At 43.4% G+C, this 17,920-nt stretch overlaps 1 protein-coding gene across 1 annotated transcript in view; it reads left to right on the top strand.

Moving 5' to 3' along the window:
- LOC120036483 (gamma-aminobutyric acid type B receptor subunit 2-like) overlaps positions 1–17,920 on the top strand; it is a 251,318-nt gene that overhangs the window by 62,394 nt on the left and 171,004 nt on the right. Inside the window, exon 2 of the mRNA XM_038982922.1 lies at positions 14,313–14,450. Within this exon, the coding sequence (XP_038838850.1) occupies positions 14,313–14,450 (138 nt within the window). The remainder of the gene's footprint in view (positions 1–14,312; positions 14,451–17,920) is intronic.

The following is a 17,920-nucleotide window of genomic DNA, read 5'->3' as shown; positions in this document are numbered from 1 at the left end:
TCTATAGCCCTTCTTACATCAGCTGATATCTCAAAGTGCTGTACAGAAACCCAGCCTAAAACCCCACACAGCAAGCAATGCAGGTGTAGAAGCACGGTGGCTAGGAAAAACTCCCTAGAAAGGCCAAAACCTAGGAAGAAACCTAAAGAGGAACCAGGCTATGAGGGGTGGCCAGTCCTCTTCTGGCTGTGCCGGGTGGAGATTATAACAGAACATGGCCAAGATGTTCAAATGTTCATAAATGACCAGCATGGTCAAATAATAATAATCACAGTAGTTGTCGAGGGTGCAGCAAGTCAGCACCTCAGGAGTAAATGTCAGTTGGCTTTTCATAGCCGATCATTAAGAGTATCTCTACCGCTCCTGCTGTTTCTAGAGAGTTGAAAACAGCAGGTCTGGGACAGGTAGCACGTCCGGTGAACAGGTCAGTGTTCCATAGCCGCAGGCATAGGCCACAAAGATCTCCGCCACGGCACAACCCAAGGGGGGGCGCCAACCCAGACAGGAAGATCACGTCAGTGACTCAACCCACTCAAGTGACGCACCCCTCCTAGAGACGGCATGAAAGAGCACCAGTAAGCCAGTGACTCAGCCCCTGTAATAGGGTTAGAGGCAGAGAATCCCAGTGGTGAGAGGGGAACCGGCCAGGCAGAGACAGCAAGGGCGGTTCATTGCTCCAGAGCCTTTCCGTTCACCTTCACACTCCTGGGCCAGACTACACTCTATCATATGACCCACTGAAGAGATGAGTCTTCAGTAAAGACTTAAAAGTTGAGACCGAGTCTGCGTCCCTCACATGGGTAGGCAGACCATTCCATAAAAATGGAGCTCTATAGGAGAAAGCCCTGCCTCCAGCTGTTTGCTTAGAAATTCTAGGGACAATTAGGAGGCCTGCGTCTTGTGACCGTAGCGTACGTGTAGGTATGTACGGCAGGACCAAATCGGAAAGATAGGTAGGAGCAAGCCCATGTAATGCTTTGTAGGTTAGCAGTAAAACCTTGAAATCAGACCTTGCCTTAACAGGAAGCCAGTGTAGGGAGGCTAGCACTGGAGTAATATGATCACATTTTTTGGTTCTAGTCAGGATTCTAGCAGCCGTATTTAGCACTAACTGAAGTTTATTTAGTGCTTTATCCGGGTAGCCAGAAAGTAGAGCATTGCAGTAGTCTAACCTAGAAGTAACAAAAACATGGATTAATTTTTCTGCATCATTTTTGGACAGAAAGTTTCTGATTTTTGCAATGTTACGTAGATGGAAAAAGCTGTCCTTGAAACAGTCTTCATATGTTCTTCAAAAGAGAGATCAGGGTCTAGAGTAACGCCGAGGTCCTTCACAGTTTTATTTGAGACGACTTTACAACCATCAAGATTAATTGTCAGATTCAACAGAAGATCTCTTTGTTTCTTGGGACCTAGAACAAGCATCTCTGTTTTGTCCGAGTTTAAAAGTAGAAAGTTTGCAGCCATCCACTTCCTTATGTCTGAAACACAGGCTTCTAGCGAGGGCAATTTTGGGGCTTCACCATGTTTCATTGAATTGTACAGCTGTGTGTCATCCGCATAGCAGTGAAAGTTAACATTATGTTTTCGAATGACATCCACAAGAGGTAAAATATATAGTGAAAACAGTAGTGGTCCTAAAACGGAACCTTGAGGAACACCGAAATGTACAGTTGATTTGTCAGAGGACAAACCATTCACAGAGACTAGCTGATATCTTTCCGACAGATAAGATCTAAACCAGGCCAGAACTTGTCCGTGTAGACCAATTTGGGTTTCCAATCTCTCCAAAAGAATGTGGTGATCGATGGTATCAAAGGCAGCACTAAGGTCTAGGAGCACGAGGACAGATGCAGAGCCTCGGTCTGACGCCATTAAAAGGTAATTTACCACCTTCACAAGTGCAGTGCTATGATAGGGTCTAAAACCAGACTGAAGCATTTCGTATACATTGTTTGTCTTCAGGAAGGCAGTGAGTTGCTGCGCAACAGCTTTTTCAATTTTTTTTGAGAGGAATGGAAGATTCGATATAGGTTGATAGTTTTTTATATTTTATGGGTCAAGGTTTGGCTTTTTCAAGAGAGGCTTTATTACTGCAACTTTTTGTGAGTTTGGTACACATCCGGTGGATAGAGAGCCGTTTATTATGGTCAACATAGCAGGGCTGAGCACAGGAAGCAGCTCTTTCAGTAGTTTAGTTGGAATAGGGTCCAGTATGCAGCTCGAAGGTTTAGATGCCATGATTATTTTCATCATTGTGTCAAGAGATATAGTACTAAAACACTTAAGTGTCTCTCTTGATCCTAGGTCCTGGCAGAGTTGTGCAGACTCAGGACAGCTGAGCTTTGGAGGAATACGCAGATTTAAAGAGGAGTCCGTAATTTGCTTTCTAATGATCATGATCTTTTCCTCAAAGAAGTTCATGAATTTATTACTGCTGAAGTGAAAGCCATCCTCACTTGGGGAATGCTGCTTTTTAGTTAGCTTTGCGACCGTATCAAAAATACATTTCTAACCTCCTGCCAAATGTATTACCATATTAGAGACACATATTTCCGTCAGATTACACAGACCCACACAGACCCACAAAGAACACAAAAAAAAGAGAGAGAGAGAGAGAGAGAGAGAGAGAGAGAGAGAGAGAGAGAGAGAGTTGAAAATGTACAAGGCTTTCATTTATTAAAAACGTTTTTATAATTTTGTGTAACTCAACTTTGGAGACTTTTTCAGTGAGGAATTAGATAGCTTTGTGAAATCTTGGTTTGATTTGTACACAGTAGCAGGAAAGTGAAGCAGTTATTTCTCTGTTTATATGAGGTTGCAGAGTGTCCTATCAGGATGTTGTGCAAGGAGAGATACCTACAGTCAAGTGTGTGTGTTTGCGTCTCCACAAAATGCTGGATGATATGTAGCTTATGTACAGACAGAGGGAATTGCAGACCAAAAGATGAAGGGAAGAGGAAGGGAGAGAGAGAGAGGCTCACATATAGGGTGTACACACACACACACACACACACACACACACACACACACACACACACACACACACACACACACACACACACACACACACACACACACACACACACACACACACACATGCAGACCCCCGCATACACACTCTCCTCCAGCCCTGAGCTCATCCTATCCCGTCCTCCACACTACTGGCCCTGTGGCTGGACATACTGCATCAGGCTACTGATCCATCCTGATGCTACACTGCTCTATGTATTACCACAATTATCCCAAATGTGACGAATTACCCTCCTCCACCAACCCCACCACCCCCACCGCCCCACCCCCTCTGAGCTCTAGTACAGGCTTCCTGTGGAGAGTGGAAGACCTCAGGGCAAGAAATAATTAACTTGATAATGGCCTTTCTTCCATAGCCCATTCCTCTTGTACTGTCTGTTTTCTCCTTTCTACAAATTAAGCAGATAGGCTGGCTGATTGGAGGGACCCAGTTCCTTCCTAATAGCTTTTAGAAAGAGTGTATTTGGCAAGTAAACTGACATTTCAACTCAATAATGTGAAAAGGGCATCTCTTTTCAATGACTTCTTAAGAACCAGAAAAGGAGAAGCTATTTATTTCAAAACTTGGTCAATTCAGAAAGTAAACTGATAATTAGAAAAATGTATCTATTTTTCACTACATAGTGAATAGGGTGCCATTTGAGACAGCCATGGTGACTCCTGCAGTAGGTGAGTGATTGGCTGAATTCCCACTGATGATACTGTAGTTATATCCCTTAACCTTCCAACTGTCTGCCGTTTAGACTTGGGCCATATACCATTTGTACCGTATACCGTTTATACCGTATACCGTTTATACCATATACCGTTTATACGTATACCGTTTATACCGTATACCGTTTGTACCGCATACCGTTTATACCGTATACCGTTTATACCGTATATACCGTATACCGTTCATACGTATACCGTTTATACCGTATACCGTTCATACGGTATACTGTTTATACCGTATACCGTTTATACCATATACCGTTTATACCATATACCGTTTATACCATATACCGTTTATACCGTATACCGTTTATACCATATACCGTTTATACCATATACCGTTCATACGGTATACTGTTTATACCGTATACCGTTTATACCGTATACCGTTTATACTGTTCATACCGTTTATACTGTTCATACCGTTTATACTGTTCATACCGTTTATACCGTATACCGTTCATACCGTATACCGTTTATACCGTATACGTTCATACCGTATACCGTTCATACCGTATACCGTTTATACCATATACCGTTTATACCATATACGTTTATACCATATACCGTTTATACCGTATACCGTTTATACGTATACCGTTTATACCATATACTGTTTATACCGTATACCGTTTATACCGTATACCGTTTATACCACATACTGTTTATACCGTATACGTTCATACCGTATACCGTTTATACCATATACCGTTTATACCGTATACCGTTTGTACCGTATACCGTTTATACCATATACTGTTTATACCGTATACCGTTTATACCATATACCGTTTATACGTATACCGTTTATACCGTATACCGTTTGTACCGCATACCGTTTATACCGTATACCGTTTATACCGTATATACCGTATACCGTTCATACGTATACCGTTTATACCATATACCGTTTATACCATATACCGTTTATACCATATACCGTTTATACCATATACCGTTTATACCATATACCGTTTATACCATATACCGTTTATACCATATACCGTTTATACCATATACCGTTTATACCATATACCGTTTATACCATATACCGTTTATACCATATACCGTTTATACTGTTCATACCGTTTATACCGTATACCGTTTATACCGTATACCGTTCATACCGTATACCGTTTATACCGTATACGTTCATACCGTATACCGTTTATACCATATACCGTTTATACCATATACGTTTATACCATATACCGTTTATACCGTATACCGTTTATACGTATACCGTTTATACCATATACTGTTTATACCGTATACCGTTTATACAGTATACCGTTTATACCACATACTGTTTATACCGTATACGTTCATACCGTATACCGTTTATACCATATACCGTTTATACCGTATACCGTTTGTACCGTATACCGTTTATACCACATACTGTTTATACCGTATACCGTTTATACCATATACCGTTTATACCATATACCGTTTATACCGTATACCGTTTGTACCGTATACCGTTTATACCATATACCGGGGTATTCCGAAATACCGACGGTATGATTTTCAGCAGGGGCTGTGGGGGTGTGCATTTGGTTTGCTAACTTACTAGCTAAGTGTCTAGATGTCAAGATAAAGCTTCTTGGTTACAGCAGAGACATTCAATCCCCTCCTGGATCAAGATCCCTGTTTTTTAACATGTTTTTTATAGTGCCCCTTGTGTGCACGTTCAGTAATACCGTATACCCCGGGATGATACAAAAATGGTATGACTGTATGGAAATCGGGACACTGCACAACCTGCTGTTGTAAAAAGCAGAATGACCTGTAATAGGCTTACTGCATCCCCCTTCCTCCTGCTCAGCACAGATTGGCTAATAAAGGCTCAATGTGTTTACTGTGATTCTGGGTTTTAGTGGCCAATTTTGGCTTATCCGGTATCATGAGAGAACCAAAGTGGTTTGATACCTGCCACACTTGCTGTTGTTATCCCGTGGTAATCTGAGACTGGGTGTGCAACACCAACCATGATGCCAATAGTCGAAGGATGCTTCCCAAATGGCACCCTCTTCCCTACATAGTGCACTTCTTTTGACCAGATCCCTCAAAAGTAGTGCACTATGTAGGGAATAGGGTGCCATTTGGGACGACAAGAATACACCTCTCCAGCTGTGAACCTAGGGAGAGAGATAGGCTAGGGTCAAACAACTGGCTTCTTTAGGAGCTCTGAGCTTCTGTCTGTCAGAGTAGATTTTAGAGGCAATCAGAGTCTTCTGGTTCCACTCTAGACTGGGGGAGGGTTTTAATGGCTTTTTGGTGTGTGTAAGGAAGTGAAGTGATGTGGGAGGAACAGATTGAAAGAAACCACCAGGTCCTCCCTCTCTCCTCTCCACACTCAGTCAATCAATGTTGGACTTTCACTGAATACTCCGGGGTTTGTTGTATAAATGTTACCACAAAGAGTCAGAATGCTCAGTACATACACACCCCCATCTCCTCTCCACTCCTCCCTCCATTCCCTTCTCTTCCTCCCTCTCCATAGCCTTTCATGAGATCTCAATGGAGATCTGGTTGACCCGTGTCGTATCGGACCCAGCTCTCTCAGTTTCCGGTGCTGCATGTCTTTATGGTCATTTGAAAAAAAGGAGGTCATACTCTCCGCCTGAGTGGACCAGTCCATTGCCCAATAGGGCTAGGTGATGGGGAACAAACACACACAGGTACACACACACAGGTACACACACACAGGTACACACACACACACACACACACACACACACACACACACACACACACACACACACACACACACACACACACACACACACACACACACACACACACACACACACACTCCATCCTCAGTGAGCGGTACTGTAATGTTACTGGTGGTGCCCATAGAGCTGCATGTGAATATAGTGATGACTGACTCGATGAGTCTGTTGCCTGTTTGTCAATAGATTACGTTTGGGACCGTTTGACCTTAATTGAGGCTTGAACCCCTCCCAGGCCCCCATGGGAAACCCTGTACAGTTATTGATTTAAATACAGCGAACCACAGGACTTGGAAAGAGAGAAGGATGCTGTTGTCGATTAAGCCAAACCTGCTTCTGTAGTGCAGTTTTCATTTAAAATGCTATTTTATGAACCATACTGGACAGCACGTTTAAATAGACATTTTTGTCTCTGATACAATCAGTTGTTGCCACACAAAGTATCCCCCACCTCCCTGTATGGTGTGTTTCAATGGCTGTGTCTATGTCCCAAATAGCACCTGATTCCATTAAAACGCAATACTTCTGACCAGGGCCCATAGAGCTCTGGTCAAATGTAGTGCATTATATAGGGAAAATGGTGCCATTTGGGATGTCTCCTATGTCTAGTTGAGAGGATTAGTTAGGTCAGACTGTGTGTCAGGGAAATATATCATCTGTTTTATACAGAGCCTTGCAAAAGTATTCAGACCCCTTGGATTTTTTGACATTTTATTGTGTTACAAAGTGCGATTTAAATTGATTTAATTATATATATTTTTGTCAACAATCTATAGAAAATACTCTGTAATGTCAAAGTAGAAAAAAAATATAGTACCAGTCAAAAGTTTAGACACACCTACTCATTCAAGGGTTTTTCTTTATTTTTACTATTTTCTACATTGTAGAATAATAGTAAAGACATCAAAACTATGAAATAACACATATGGAATCACGTGGTAACCAAAAAAGTGTTAAACAGAACTAAATATATTTATATTTGAGATTCTTCAGAGTAGCCACCCTTTGCCTTTGACAGCTTTGCACACGCTTGGCATTCTCTTAACCAGCTTCATGAGGTTGTCACCTGGAATGCATTTCAATTAACAGATGTTAATTTGTGAAATTTCTTTCCTTCTTAATGTGTTTGAGCCAATCAGTTGTGTTGTGACATGGTAGGGGTGGTATACAGAAGATAGCCCCATTTGGTAAATGACCAAGTTCATATTATGGCAATAACAGCTCAAATAAGCAAAGAGAAATGACAGTCCATTATTACTATATGACATGAAGGTCAGTAAATCGGGAACATTTCAAGAAATATACATTCATTGTATAGTCATTGCAAAAGTATTCAGCTCCCTGAGTCAATACATGTCAGAAAACCCTTTGGCATCGATTATTGCTGTGAGTCTTCTTGGGTAAGTCTACGGTAAGTGTTGGGTAAGTTTTGCACACCTGGATTGTGCAATATTTACCCATTATTCTTTTTAAATTCTTCAAGCTTTGTCCTTGTTGATCATTGTTTGCCAGCAGTTTTCAAGTATTGCCAGAGATTTTCAACCCGAGTTAAGTCAAAACTTAAACTGCCATTCAGGAATGGAATAAGAATATTTAAATATAAATATATGTATGAACAATGACAGAGCGTCATAGGCTGAGATGAAATAGATAGTATAAAATACAGTATAAACATACACTACCATTCAAAAATGTGGGGTCACTTAGAAATGTCCTTGTTTTTGAAAGAAAAGCAATTTTTCTGTCCATTAAAATAACATAAAATTGATCAGAAATACAGTGTAGACATTGTTAATGTTGTAATTTACTATTGTAGTTGGAAAAGGTAGATTTTTTAATGGAATATCTACATAGGCGTACAGAGGCCCATTATCAGCAACCATCACTTCTGTGTTCCAATGGCACGTTGTGTTAGCTAAACCCAGTCTCAACGTCAACAGTGAAGAAGCAACTCCGGGATGCTGGCCTTCTAGGCAGCGTTCCTCTGTCCAGTGTCTGTGTTCTTTGGCCTGTCTTAATCTTTTCTTTTTATTGGCCAGTCTGAGATATCGCTTTTTCTTTGCAACTCTGCCTAAAAGGCCAGCATCCCTGAGTCGCCTCTTCACTGTTGACGTTGAGACTGGTGTTTTGCGGGTATTATTTAATTAAGCTGACAGTTGAGGACTTGTGAAGCATCTGTTTCTCAATCTAGGCACTCTAATGTACTCGTCCTCTTGCTCAGTTGTGCACCGGGGCCTCCCACTCCTCGTTCTATTCTGGTTAGAGCCAGTTTGCGCTGTTCTGTGAAGGGAGTAGTACACAGCGTTGTACGAGATTTTCAGTTTCTTGGCAATTTGAAAATAAGGAGGCAGTTACTCAGTGAGGTGTTGCGTTGGATTTGACCCAGACATAAGGATTTGCATTTGGCCAAAAGGTTTCTTCCTTTGCACAATGTTCTGTATATTTGTATTCTTTTCACTCTCTCTCTCTCTCTCTCTCTCTCTCTCTCTCTCTCTCTCTCTCTCTCTCTCTCTCTCTCTTATTTGTGTTCTGACGAACCGTGCTGATGTTGCTTCCAGAGGCAGTTTGGAACTCGGTCATCAGTGTTGCAACTGAGGACAGACTATTTTAAAACATTACGCGCTTCAGCATTTGGTGGTCCCGTTCTGTGAGTTTGTGTGGCCTACCACTTCGCGGCTGAGCCGTTGTTGCTCCTAGACGTTTCCACTTCACAATAACAGCACTTACAGTTGACAGGGGCAGCTCTAGCAGGGCAGACATTTAATAACTGACTTGGTGGAAAGGTGGCATCCTATGACGGTGCCACGTTGAAAGTCACTGAGCTCTTCAGTAAGGCCATTCTACTGCCAATATTTGTCTATGGAGATTGCATGACTGTGTGCTCGATTTTTTTTACACCTGTCAGCAACAGGTGTGGCTGAACTAGCAGAATCCACTAATTTATATAGTATATATATAGTATATAGTGTAGCTTGGGCAGGATAGACGTAACATGTGCTATTCAACGTCGGGGTCGCAAACCTTTGTGGGGACTGCAGTGGGGTCGCAAACCTTTGTGGGGACTGCAGTGGGGTCGCAAACCTTTGTGGGGACTGCAGTGGGGTCGCAAACCTTTGTGGGGACTGCAGTGGGGTCGCCGGGGTGGAAATTAAAAGTCCAGATTATTTTATTGGTTTCATTTCATTTTAATAAGAGCTGAAAATGCAATAAATTTAAGGTTATTTGTTGATTTAAAAATATAAATTTACCGATTTGAAGGTTTTATCATTAGATTTTGGATGGGGTCCCCAGACATTCTGGTAGAAAAAGGTTCCTCGCTGAAAAAGTTTGAATACCACTGTCTTAGACTCTGACGTACTGTATGACATTAACTAGATTTGTCTACTACTGGGTTCTAAGGCATATCTGATGCAGAGAGCAGAACTCTACAGTGTCTAAAGATGGGACAGTCAGCCATAGCTGTGGAGAGAACGGTTGGTTGGTTTTATGAGCACTTGTTCTTGCGACACCTGTCTCCTTCTCTCTCTCTCTCACTGTTCATAAACTGCATCCACCATTAACCCCTACACGTCTTCACTTTCTGAGTAGTTTATGATTAATGCCTCTGTGATTGTGCCACCCAATCACATGCTAAATATAGCTGTCAAACACCCAGGCTCCACCAAGCTCCCGGCCCGGCTTCCTCCTTTATTTACAGCTCAAAAGCGTTGCCTTGTGGGTTGCCTAGGAAACGTGGCAGTGGTCAACGCACCACCAGCCTGCCAGATTGTGTGTCTGTGTGGATGAGTGTTTGACAGAAGTAGAGGGAGAGAGTGAACGCGAGAAAGCAGACTGGTCTGCATGTGTTCGACGCCGCTCAAAGCCTCCCCCTCCCCACATCTCTCTCTCTTTCCCTCCCTCTCTCTCTGGCACTGAAAACAGCCCCAGCATAGTGGTGGTTGGCCGCTGCTTTGTGACCGTTGAATGGGAAGCTTTTGGCCGTAAGGAATAATGGCTGGGGCGTAGAGTGAGGTCATATGTTTCGTTCCCGGGGCCAGGAAACCATATTTCATCACAGACCTCATTGGAATGTATATCTGTTTATGGGGTGGCAGGTAGCCTGTCGGGTAGGAGCGTTGGGCCAGTAACCGAAAGATTGCTGGATCGAATACCCGAGTTGACAAGGTAAAAATCTGTCGTATTGCCCCTGAGCAAGACAGTTAACTCGCTGTTCCCGGGCACTGATGACGTGGATCTGGATGAAGGCAGCCCTCCGCACCGGATTGGGTTAAATGAGGAAGACTAATTTCCCTGTTTCATCTGATCTCCTAACCCTATAGCGTTTGAAGATAAACAATAACTAGCGTGCTGTTTACATTTGAAGGATTCACAGGGAAGGGTGATGAAGGCGTGGAACAGCTGGCTATAGCCTGGTTTGATGGCTTGTGTAAACCACAGAAGCAGTGACATATACATATATAAAAATATTCCTCCTGTGTTTTCAATCTAATGTGTGATATGCATTCCTTAATGACAAGCAGATCAGGCAAATCAAGGTTTCAAACATCCATGTTCAAATAATGATTACAAACAAACCTTTGTTCTGGAATTGAAGGATGTATCCTCTAGTAATTTGGCAGACGCTCTTTACCAAAGCAATTTACGGTTGTGCATACATTTTCAGACTTTTTCATACTGATCCCCCATGGGAATGGGACCCACGACCCTGGCGCTGCCAGCACCATGCTCTACCAATTCAGTACCGGTACCGAGTCAATGTGCGGGGTCATGTGTCGAGGTCATTTGTAGGTAGGGGTGAAGTGACTATGCATAGATAATAAACAGCGAGTAGCAGCAGTGTAAAAACATCCACTATTACTCCACATATTGACACTGGGTTTGTGTTTCAGAATAGTAACATACAGAAAAGCTCACCTTCTGTAGTTTGGTAGCTGGTTGTGAGCAATTGGAAATAAATAAGAGTGGGGGGGGCAAGAGAGAGACTGAGATGGAAACAGTGAGAGTGAGAGCAAGATAATATGTAAATGAGATATCTTTTTAAAAGCCCTGCTGTTTTATTCAACCATGTGGACAAGATATCGTATGCCCGCTGCGCATAATCACCTAGTCTCTCATTTCACACTAGGCTTTCCACAGTCTCACAGCTACTTTGGACTCGGTTAACTGAATACATAAGATGTGCCAGTGTATGCACACGTGTGAACCTTCTGTATTCCTGATTATTGGGAGTATTATGTTTTATTGAGCCAAAATGAAGGAGAAGGAGGAAGATACATACGTTTTTTTTTTAACTGTACAAATACTTTTATCTACAATCAATCAATCAATCAATCAATCAATCAATATGCACCTGTACATTGAAAATCTGTAAATAGCTCATCCAACTACCTCATCACCATATTGTTATTTATTTTATATATTTTGCTCCTTTGCACCCCAGTACCGCTACTTGCACACTCATCTTCTGCACTCCAGTGATTAATTTGCCATACTCTAATAATTTCGCCACTATGGCCTATTTATTGCCTCACCCCCCTTATCCTACCTCATTTGCACACACTGTATATAGACTTTCTCTATTGTATTATTGACTGTATGGTTGTTTATTACATGTGTAACTCTGTGTTGCTGTTTGTGTCGCACTGCTTTACTTTATCTTGGCCAGGTCGCAGTTGTAAATGAGATCTTGTTCTCAACTAGCCTACCTGGTTAAATAAAGGTGAAATAAAAAGTCAAATCAAAAAAATATTGACATAACAGACATGAGGATGTCGACACACTAAACTATTTGAAAATTATACCAGTCACTACAACTCTGTCGCAAGAGGAAACCTTTAGGGACAAAGGAGGCTTTATATATCAGTGTTGTTCATTGATTGATTGAATGTATTTGAAGAAGTTGGCTGCTCCAGCCAGAGACAACACTACATACCTAACAAAATGATAGAGAATGATACACAATAAAGGCCGAAGGCTTGTTTCCATTGAGGTCCTCTGTTCGATATCTCATCCCTGCCACTGAGTCGCACAACGCCTTCTAGGAAGAAATCTAGTTCAGCGTAGATGATCTTAACAAGGTGAAACCACCTCACAAGTGGAGCTTCGCTGCGCCAAGGTGGACATTGCCTCAGACTCTATATAAACACAGGAGAACATCCTGAATTGATTGGCAATAATTATGGCCAAGAAGTGTTTACCGCAGACTAGGATATAGTTGCAAACTCAGAAAATCACAGAAAACCATTTAGAGAGCTCATATAGCAATCAATAGACCTATTCCATCTCTCTCTCTCCCGTTCTCTCTCTCCTCTGTTCTCTCTCTCTCCCCCGTTATCCCTCTCTCCTGTTCTCCCTCTCTCCTGTTCTCCCTATCTCCTGTTCTCCCTCTCCTGTTCTTTCTCTCCCCTGTTCTTTCTCTCCCCTGTTCTCTCTCTCTCTCCTGTTCTCTCTCTCTTGCCCCTGTTCTCCCTCTCTCCTGTTCTCACTCTCTCCTTTTCTCTCCCTCTCTCCCGTTCTCCCTCTCTCCTGTTCTCTCTCTCCCCTGTTCCATCTCTCTCGCCCCTGTTCTCCTTCTCTCTTGTTCTCCCTCTCTCCTGTTCTGTCTCTCTCTCCTGTTCTCACTCTCTCCTTTTCTCTCCCTCTCTCCCGTTCTCCCTCTCTCCTGTTCTCTCTCTCCCCTGTTCCATCTCTCTCGCCCCTGTTCTCCCTCTCTCCTGTTCTCCCTCTCTCCTGTTCTCTCCCGTTCTCCCTATCTTCTGTTCTCTCTCTCACCACTGTTCCCCCTCTCTCCTGTTCTCCCTCTCTCCTGTTCTCCCTCTCCCCTGTTCTCCCTCTCTCCTGTTCTCCCTCTCTCCTGTTCTCCCTCTCTCCTGTTCTCCCTATCTTCTGTTCTCTCTCTCACCACTGTTCTCCCTCTCTCCTGTTCTCCCTCTCTCCTGTTCTCCCTCTCTCCTGTTCTCCCTCTCCCCTGTTCTCCCTCTCCCCTGTTCTCCCTCTCTCCTGTTCTCCCTCTCTCATGTTCTCCCTATCTTCTGTTCTCTCTCTCACCACTGTTCTCCCTCTCTCCCATGTTCTCTCTCTCGCCTGTTCTCCCTCTCTCCCGTTCTCCCGTTCTCCCTCTCTCCTGTTCTCTCTCTCTCCCGTTCTCCCTCTCTCCTGTTCTCTCTCTCCCATTCTCCCTCTCTCCTGTTCTCTCTCTCCCATTCTCCCTCTCTCCTGTTCTCTCTCTCTCTCCCGTTCTCCCTCTCTCCTGTTCTCTCTCTCTCTCCTGTTCTCCCTCTCTCCCGCAGTTCTACAGAGCTAAGAGCGTTGCCATAGTGATGTGAGATGGCTGCATTCTGCTGTAGCAGGATGCCCCCCCCCCCTCTCTCTCTCATGTACTCACATATTGTATAAAAATGTATTGCAATGCTACATATTCACCTACAGTAAAAATGGTGCAGGTATGCAATACATAAGTGTAGTAGCCTCATATAAATGTAGCTCATTTGTTGGCTTCATGTGCCTCCTAAAATAAAACAAACACTTTCCCTGAACTCCAAGGTCCAAATGGCACCCTATTCCCTATGTAGTGCACTTCTTTTGACCAGAGCCCCTTTGAGCCATGGTCAAAAGTAGGGCACTATATAGGTGATAGGGTTCCATTATGGAAGGCATTCCCATACTGCTGTGCTACTGTAAGAGGTGTGCAGTACAGAGCATAATTACATCTGTGCTTTCACTTTTGCATGCCAGCCACATCCCAGCCCAAAATAGCCCAGAAAAATGTTATGCAGTTTTTTAACTCCCTCCCTCCCTCCCCCAAACCTCCACTCTCTCCCCATGCAGTGTGACAACGCCAAGGGATTGAGGGCCTTCTTTGATGCCATATGCTACGGACCCAAACACCTGATGATCTTTGGAGGGGTGTGTCCGTCCGTGACGTCCATCATTGCTGAGTCACTGGAGGGGTGGAACCTGGTGCAGGTAGGAACTACCGTCTGGTTATTATGAGGAGGAGGGTTGGTCTGTTCCAGCTGGATTTGACCTCTTTTTGAGAGTCTTTTTTTCTTTTCTGGGGTTCCCTTTTAATTTGATGTGAGATGGGACAAATGTGAGTTTTGAGATTTTATGATAGGCTTGTGTGTGTTTGTTTGTGTGTGCATGTGTGCGTGCGTGCACACCTGTGTATGTCTGCATGTACACGTGTGTGTGTGTGTGTGTGTGTGTGTGTGTGTGTGTGTGTGTGTGTGTGTGTGTGTGTGTGTGTGTGTGTGTGTGTGTGTGTGTGTGTGTGTGTGTGTGTGTGCTTGAGATGTTAAGCCCAGTGACAGGATTCATTTGTACATTTGTGAGTGGCTGAGCCTATAGTCTTATGGTGCTGTAGATGGGGTCTGGGCTGGGGGTCTCTGAGAGGTCCTAACTCATGGTTTAATCCTTCATTAACCTCACCAGAGTAAATAGCTAATTGGTGTGCTTTAATCCGGTCGAATCCTTATCCATTTCAGAAACCAAAAGATGGGACGAAAACTGAGGAAATATTAAAGCTAAGTCTCAAATGGCACCCTATACCCTTTATAGTGCTCTACCCTATGGGCCCAGGTCAAAATTAGTGCACTACATAGGGAATAGGGTACCGTTTGGGACAGGCTAATACTGTGCACCTGAGGCAGCTGTTTTAGAGAAGATTTGCATCAGTCCTACACATGTCTAATACCAACCTAACAGCTAATGACCAAAATACAGCAGGGAGAAAAATAGAGTGGGAGAGAGAGAGGGAGAGAGACATAGAGGGGGATAGAGAGAGAGAGACAGAGAGAGAGAGAGAGAGAGACATAGAGGGGGATAGAGAGAGAGAGAGAAAGAGAGAGAGAAAGAGAGAGAGAGAGAGAAAGAGGGGGAGAGAGAGAGAAAGAGAGAGAGAAAGAGGGGGAGAGAGAGAGAGAGAGAGAGAGAGAGAGAGAGAGAGAGAGAGAGAGAGAGAGAGAGAGAGAGAGAGAGAGAGAGAGAGAGACAGAGAGAGAGAGAGACAGAGAGAGAGAGAGAGAGAGAGAGAGAGAGAGACAGAGAGAAGAGGGAGAAAGAGGGAGAAAGAGGGAGAAAGAGGGAGAAAGAGGGAGAAAGAGGGAGAAAGAGGGAGAGAGAGGGTGGAGAGGAGGAGAGGGGGGGAGAGAGAGGGTGGGATAAGCATCTTTCTGAACAGAAAACTGCCAGTAGCCTGTCTTTTCTTTTCAACTTATTACAATTTTGAAAGAACCACTTTTATTTCTACAACTTTTCACCTGGTTACTGAATGTGCAAGGAAATAGAGGAAGCTGAACTATAATCCAAGTTCCTTTGGCATATCTTTTTTCTCCAATTTCTAGTTCTGCCCTGCAGCCTTTCTTTCCAAATACTGTGACCTGACAGGATCCAAAAGAATGAACTGCTCGCTGTTTACAATAACTGTCTGATGAGAAGTATCTGGATGACATTCAGTCAGAGTCACTTGAGTTGTACAATCTCCTCTGCATAGCCAGAGTATGAGCTAGCCTTTCATCTATATGATCACTTGTTCAGGCAATTTAGTCAGCGAATGAAAATTGAGAGAAGCACAATTTCTCCTTTATAGCGCAATACCAATAGCGTACCACGAGAGAGAGACAGTGTACGTAATGACTCAAGAGGCCAACAGTTTACGTATGGCATGTAATGTTGCCTCGTCTGATGCTTAGCCATTGAATTCTACTGTGCATTATAGGGAAAAAATGCATACACTAGAATGCCTTTCAAGCCAATCAGAAAGGAGTATTTAACAATGCCATGGTATAAATGAAGATAACCCCCACCGGAGAAAAAACGGCTTCTCTCATTCCATCTTTGGCCAGATAGCCTTCAGATCATATTTTCTATGCATATCTAAGTCATATGAGTCTTTCATGAAATCTAACGATACCATATATCTAAGCATGTTTCCCTCTCGTAAATCCAAACTGGATTTTCTTCAGTACAGTACGGTACATTCAATCTCTATAATATAGCCTAGTGATATTGGCAAATAAAGAGATAAAAGGCAAGCCATTGATATTAATCTCTCCGTTTAATAAAGGTGTTATAGGCCTTTTAATGTAGTTTACGTCCCAAATGGCACCCTATTCCCTATATAGTGCACTACTTTTGACCAGGGCCCATAGGTTAAGTAGTGCACTTTATAGGGAATAGGGTGCCATTTGGACCGGTCCCTCTGTCCCTGGAGTATTATAGCAGTGGACCAGTGGGCCCACTCCAGCACTCTTACCTCACAGCTTGACTTCACATCAGTTTGAGCTGAAAACCCCATTCAAGAGCCTCCAGGTTACATGATGGAAAGTGATTGAGGGGGAATAAGAGAGAAGTGAATGGGGTGCAAAATTACTGAGATTGCATCTTTTAAAAAGGAGCGCTTAAAGTGAGAGACTCAGTCCCATTTGACGGTATGAGAAGAATCCAGGACTACGTCCCATATAACACCCTATTCCCTACATAGTGCACTACTTTTGAGCAGGACCCTCTGGTGAAAAGTTGTGCACTATGTAGAAAATACGGTGCCATTTGGAACACAGCCCTTGAAAATCCAGCCTCCTGTGTAGTGTTGCCACAAGCAAGGCTCTATTTTCTCTGGTGTTGGAGACAGACGGGGGGAAAGGCATTTTCTGTAATTACCGGTCGAGACTGAATTAACTATTAACGACACCGCAGGAAAACAGATTCCCCAAATCTCGTCCATAATGCATGTCCAAAAAAGTGTCAGTTTAAAAGCTGTATTTGTTAGGACACACTACGGTGGTGCACTTTGAACATAATCCAATTACATGGAATTCTGTTGAGTTATTGCAGAGTGAGACGGCCATGTTGACCGTTGAGGCCATCTGGAAATTAAACATTGAATGGAGCAGGGTGAAGTTGCTCCTAGACACTGAGCTGGGGTCAGTTTTGCAATTTACGGTTGAGGTCAGGATTGGAGGAGAGGATCAGGGGATCAGGGGAGGGAAAGCTGGTCAGGGAGGGGAAGCTAGATCTATACCTAGGGGAACTTCAACCTGGAAACCGTGTGGTTTCATACAGTAATTATAAATAATCTATGTTCTATGCTGGTCCCTTTGCAGATCTAAATTGTGCTAGGTTAGCTGCCATCTCCCTCTCTGGGCCCATTGACTTTCATCTGTCTCCCAGTGGAGGGAAGCAGACAGGAACAGGGCCGGGGCTGCAGGCTGCTGGAGGCAGCGTGGCTCCAAGCTGCAGACGTAGGCTAGTGCGTTGGGCCCTGACGTCAGCAGCCAGCGGGAGGTGCATTACTTTCCATCTCTGATCTATATGATTCAGCCTTAAGCCCTCTGTGAGGAGAATGGAAGCGAGGAAGAACAAGTTTGGGAAGTTTTATGGTATATTATATAGGAATGGAAACATATTGGTCGTTGTTCTATCATCGATAAAGGGAA

This window comes from Salvelinus namaycush, unplaced genomic scaffold (assembly GCF_016432855.1).
Source record: "Salvelinus namaycush isolate Seneca unplaced genomic scaffold, SaNama_1.0 Scaffold135, whole genome shotgun sequence".
Lineage (NCBI taxonomy): Eukaryota > Metazoa > Chordata > Actinopteri > Salmoniformes > Salmonidae > Salvelinus > Salvelinus namaycush.
Note: the sequence above shows the minus strand (reverse complement) of the source record. Positions and strands in the feature narration are given on the sequence as shown.